The 6,000-nt window shown below is 35.5% G+C and overlaps 1 protein-coding gene across 6 annotated transcripts in view; it reads right to left on the bottom strand.

The window, feature by feature from the left end:
• Nucleotides 1-964: 964 nt before the first annotated feature.
• FBXL4 (F-box and leucine rich repeat protein 4) overlaps nt 965-6,000 on the bottom strand; it is a 61,801-nt gene continuing 56,765 nt past the window's right edge. For all 6 annotated transcript variants that reach the window (XM_030489349.1, XM_030489353.1, XM_030489354.1 and 3 more), the window contains exon 9: nt 965-4,906. In XM_030489349.1, coding sequence (XP_030345209.1) covers nt 4,743-4,906 — 164 coding nt within the window. In that variant the 3' untranslated portion in view covers nt 965-4,742. The remainder of the gene's footprint in view (nt 4,907-6,000) is intronic.

Raw genomic sequence — 6,000 nt, 5'->3', positions numbered from 1 at the left:
AACTTACAGAATCATTGCAAAAGAGTAATAATGAACATGTCAACCTCATATCCCATATAATAAAATGCTACATTTTGTTAAGTTTTTGTAAATTTAGTAGTCCTCCAGATATGATGTGGGAAACATATCCCATAAGATGAAATAAGTACACAGAATAAGAATCAGGACTAAACATATAATTTTTGCAAATGCACAGTGGGTAACATTTGTGATGACAGGAGAGACGTTAAACTAGTCATAATCTTAATTATAGCAATATGAAAGATTATAAAAATAGCTGCAATACATTAATTACGTTTGCCTGTTAATTTCGTGCATTTACAGAACTATACATATAGCCAGTTAGGTACATGAGATTTCACAACAGGGAAAGGGGATGCAGTTCCACTAAAAAAAACCCAATCAAAAAACCACAAGCCCCACCCCCCCAAAGACATACCACAGGCATTGGCAAGGGACTCAGGGGCAGAAGTAGATCCTGGCATTTAAAACACTGACTTTTCAAGTTGTCAGCATCTCTTTAACTTGCTTCTTTCTGGATGGATTTTGGAAGGTTTTGAAGTTTGGGGATGGACGTTGTTCAGATCTTGGTTTTGCCATTGCAAGACAGGTAGTACAGCGCTGGATGGAATTAATCTCAGTTTAATATTCTAAAGCCGAGTATCTAACCTACGCTAAATCACAGCTTCCACAGTCTCTAGAGATGCTCTCCAGAACATGATTCATTCTACTTTCCTTAAATACCTATCTAAAGAGGAGATTAATAGCTCTCTAGAGGTGCTCAGATTCCTCCCTTAAAACTAGATGTCTAACTTTCACAGAGCTAACATTCAGTGAGATGAATTCTATTCACTGTGTACCATAATTACATCTTGTATCTGGAAAAGTTGGCATGAGAGCTCCAATGAAAAAATCAGGCAACAGAAACAAGGGTCTGCCCTTTTTTTTTTTTTGTTTTTCTTCCTCCATTTTTCTCCTATTTTGGTATGTAATTTGGACTTTTGAGTACACAGGGATTGTAAGGTATAAACTCCTATGCAAAACTGGTTTTCCATGCAAGTCCTGCTCACCAATGTACTTAAATCATGTGCATAATTTAAATAAGAGAAACCCCATCCATTTCTATAGAGCTATCTAGCCAGACAGCTCAGAATTATGAATACAAGGAAGAACACTACTGAATTGAAGCCTTTAAAAATTGGGAAGTAGCTTTAAATGATAAAATTATCATATTCATTTTAAAATTACCAAAAGAATGACATATCTACCTACAGGCCATCCCACACCAACTTCATACAGATAGTATGGAAAGCTCCCCTTTAGCTTAAGAACAGGAGCACTTCAGAGCAAGCCTCTTTTTTTTTTTTTTTTTTTTTGGACATGTTTGCAATGTTTTTTTTAACATTTGCTGCCAAAGTGCATCTTTTACAATGCTTCACAAAGACAGACAAGATCAAAGGACAAGATAAAAGGAAATGGAATATCCTTAAAAGCAGAATTTAGGTAACATGACTGAGGGATGGCCTAGTGTTGGAGATGATGACCTAATTCCAAAATAATTAAATTCCTCCAACTAAAGAATCTCCATCATTCATTTTGGATTAGATGAAACTAGAGAAAGTTTCCCTCTATATGACTACTTCACATGGAGACAGTCCACAGTAGTTATCGGACTTGCATTCACACTCTACGATACCCTGTAATACCTTTCATGTGTAAACAAACCAAAAGGCACTTCGGCAAAGCATCACAAGAAATCCAGCACACCTCCTGCCCAGGCTTTTCCTGCTGCATGGGTGGAGAGGAACTCAGTCTCCAGGTACAGTAAAACAACGATTGCAAATAGAACTTCTATGAAACACCTTCTGCTATTACATTCACGTCATAAAAGTAATTCCTACATGAAAAACTGAGATTTATACATATAAGTACATACACGCATACAAAAAAATCATATGTAGACACAAACATACGTGTGTGTATATATAATTTATACATACACATGTACAAATATACACACACAAGTATAAAATAGTAGAACTAAGAAGACAGTGATCTATTCTTGTTTCTTTGTCATGTATAAGGAAGGTCTAAAAGCACGTTGCTTTCTTTACCCTGGAAATATTAGAAATGTCAAGTCTGGTCTATGCTCTCTTTGCTGGAAGACATATGAAGCCACAGCTAAAAGAGCTTCTTACCCGCTGATTGAAGTTTAAAGTCTACAACTACAGATGGAAGTCTTTTCCAATTATTTCTCAGCTATTTGAATTAATTGTGTTAGCAATAGCTGAGTTTTAAATAGTCCAAATAAAAAGTAGACTTCAATTTATCTTTCAAGTGACAAGAGGATTCCTGACAAAACCAATTTCAAACAGAAGGCACAATGTAAGAAGGAAAAAAAAAATCCTTTAGTATGAACAAAACACCAATTTAAACCTCCTTTATGCTACCTAAAAAGCAATAGAGAATGAAATCCTTTACACACATGTGATTACAAAAACTCTTATTTGATTCACTGATGCTATAGAAGTGAAACTGTATTATTTACCAAGTTTACCAGTTTGAAGGCACAATGGCTATCACTTCATCCAAATCCCACTCTATTTACAGAGAAAAACAAGGACCGCTAAGAAAAAAAGGAGATAAATGCAGATGCACCCTGAGAAGTCAAATTTCACAACAAAAACATTTGTTTTGAAACACTGTTCTTCGTAAACTCCCATTATCTGAACCTGTGTTCTCTAGAACAATAATGTTTAATACTCAATTACAAGCAAAAATATTATTTGTAGGAAAAAAAAAGAAGTTAAAATCTTAAGTTCCCAGAAAAATAAATCAACCCAAACCTGATTGAAAGAAATGAGGTCTCTCATAGAATCATACCAACGCTGACAACTGCCAGCGTGGAAAAACAGTAAATCAATCTAAAGATTTCTTGACAATGTCCAGTTTTCTGGGGAAAAAAAAAATAAAATGGAATGGCATAATCAAGTTGGAAATCCCATAGTGCCATCTGTGAGGAAGAAAAATCAAAAAGCCAACTGTGCATGCCCTTCTTTGGATCTGGAATTCCCAAAAGTTTCTGTAAAATTTAAAAATCTGAAGAAAAAGGTCATTCTATAAGATTAGATAAATGTTCTGTAGCTGTTTCATGACATGATTTATAAAGTATTGGCACCAGCACAAAGAGTTCAGAGCGTTCATTCAGAAGTCACAGAGATTGTCAAATCTTCAGTGATTCGTAGCAGTCGGTTATTTACTGTATTTACTGCATAAACAGAAGTATTCTTTGTCAGTGATCTTCAGTGCAATCATGTTCTTCTGCCAGACAAAATAATTTTCTTCTTATTCCAGTAGGTAATAAGTGCCATCAATACAAGAACAGTGGAATCAATATCAAATGACAGGCTATATTTCATGGTCCATATTCATCAACAATGGCTACAAAATTAAAATTCTAAACTCAAGCTGTACATAGCAACATACTGTAGCAGTGGTACTCAAGGGAAGAAGGAAAAAAAAAAAGAAAGAAAAAAAAAGGAGAAAGTCTTCATCCAAGAAAGTGCAAAAGGAAGAAACCTCCAGAATTTGTCCATTGATAGTTTTCCTTCTTCAGAGGCTAAACAGTGCTGGAGAGAGTGCAATAGTACCTCTTGGAAAACTAAACCACAACAACAACAAAAAAAAAAAATCCAAAACCAAACCAAATCCAATGCTAAAGTTTGGTGATTATTAAATCACCACATCACATTGCCCTTGTTTCAAACCCACTATATTTTCACTGCTGTTTTACTGAACAAAGATATCTGGTTTTACACTTGGCAGTAGATTTGATGCCAGTGTAATGCATTACTCTAAGTCTATTTTTCATGGTATTCTGCATGATAACCAGATGTATCACAAATCAAGTCTTGACCATGACAGAAATTTGAAAAGAAAATTGCTCTGGAGTTTCCTACACATTACCAGTTATGACACTAAGCACCTGGCTCAAACTTTATATCCAATACCAAGAAGCAGCCGGCAATTTTCTCTTTTGTTTCTGCTCTAAGTTCAGGTGGAAGGTTCTTTCATTTATCGGTTGCATCACTTAGGCTGGACTGTGAAACATCACAATGTCTATTTCAGGTGAAGGAAGGGAGAAAAACGTATCAGATGCAATTCACTGCCAGAAAAACAAAGACGACAAAGTGTCTTTTTGATCCATTCTCACAATGATAAACAGGTTTTCAAACAACTAATTATAGGCCAGATCATAACATCTTATGCTGCAGACCAAGCAAGAATGCTACAGTATCTATCTATATACAAATACATCTGTATACATTCATATATACACATACAAACACTTATACATAAAAAGGGAGCACCCATCTTTTCCTTACTGCTAAATATTGAAATTCTGTTTTCATTTGGATACAAACAGAATTTATTGTGTGTATCACTCTAGAAAGGGACATTTAAGATGATGTTATTAATTTCCTTCTCATTAAAGCCACAGAGATGGCTGGTATTTAAAAACATGCAGTGCCATCAATTAATACAGAGTAAAACAATTCTTAGTTGCAATATCAACTCTTTAAGAAACGCATAATTTATTTATGTGTATTTTACCTATTTTTGTAGATAATTAATACTTTCCACTATTTCACAGCAGATTTATGGTCTTCTTAAAAAAAGTCAGCACAAATTCACAGGAAACAACTCTGTCAAATGAATTTCACAGCAGCTTAAGCAGTGAGTCACTGAGTGAAACTCTTTTTTATGAACACATTAGGAAAGTTGGCATTCAGTTCTAGGACAACTCTATTGTCAATCTGCGAACAGAAGGATACATCGAGTAAAGAAAGATCTTTACAAGACTCCAGCAATTTTCTTAAAGATGCAGGGCTTACCATCCTTGTCCCTGTTCAAAAACACAAAAAAGAAACAAAGCAAATTGTAAAGTTAGTGAGAATAATATTTTTTTTCTTAAAGCTACTTAATACTGTGTTATGAAAAAAATGCTACTTTAACACAATTTTAATTAAGATCTGTGAACCCAGAGAAGGAGATCCATGCCCTACTGGAACATCTGGAAGCCAAGCAGGTTACTTTGGGCAAGTGAACCAAGCCTGGATGAATATAGTAGGGTAAAACAAGCTCTCCTGGCTCTATAATTTATACATCCAACATGACTGCATACACCTGCTAGTAGACACTTCAACTTACACAGCTCCATCTCAAGCTGAACTGCACCCCAAAAAGCCATCTAGTCCAGGACCTTGTCTATGGCCAAGGCCAATATCGCTTACCAAAAAAAAAAAAAAAACAACAAACCAGCCAACACTCACCCCCCCCCCCCCCCCAAAAAAAAAAACCAACCCCAAAAACAACAATCCCCCTCCCCTAAACCTTAAACCCACTGACTATTAACTGGAATAATTAAGGGGCAATGAATCATGAAGAAGCTGCGAGACATCACTCCCAGTTCACTATTTCCACATAATTTATAATCACATGGACATTTTTTCCGTTCCCTCAAGGCTGTCTGTTTTCCAGACTCTTTTGCATCTCAGATGACCTCTGTTGTCTTGTTTCTGCACTAATTTAGTACGTTTAAAATTGGATTACTAGAACTATACAGTGCACTAAGCACAGAGCCAGTAACTCTAAATGAGGTCTTACGGTGTTTTCTCCATTTCTTTCTTAAAATATCTTAAAATTCTTTTTGCCTGTCAGAATGATGTTGAGCAATAAGCTAATATTTTCCAAAAATTGTCCACAGGACCTCTTTCCTACTAAACAGTAGCTCACATAAAGCCCCCTGCCCCCATATTCTTAGTTAATGTTATTTTGCCCAATGCAATAACTTTGCACTTGATGGAATGTTCTCTTCCTGGTTTATCATCTGTTTACTAAGTATTCGAAAATCATTCTGCAATTTTTCAGTGTTAAATTCTTCAGCTTAAGATTTTTCTACCCTGAATAGCTGTGCATTACCCTCTGGTAATGCATTAT

Source organism: Strigops habroptila, chromosome 6 (genome assembly GCF_004027225.2).
Source record: "Strigops habroptila isolate Jane chromosome 6, bStrHab1.2.pri, whole genome shotgun sequence".
In the NCBI taxonomy this organism is placed as follows: Eukaryota; Metazoa; Chordata; class Aves; order Psittaciformes; family Psittacidae; genus Strigops; species Strigops habroptila.
Note: the sequence above shows the minus strand (reverse complement) of the source record. Positions and strands in the feature narration are given on the sequence as shown.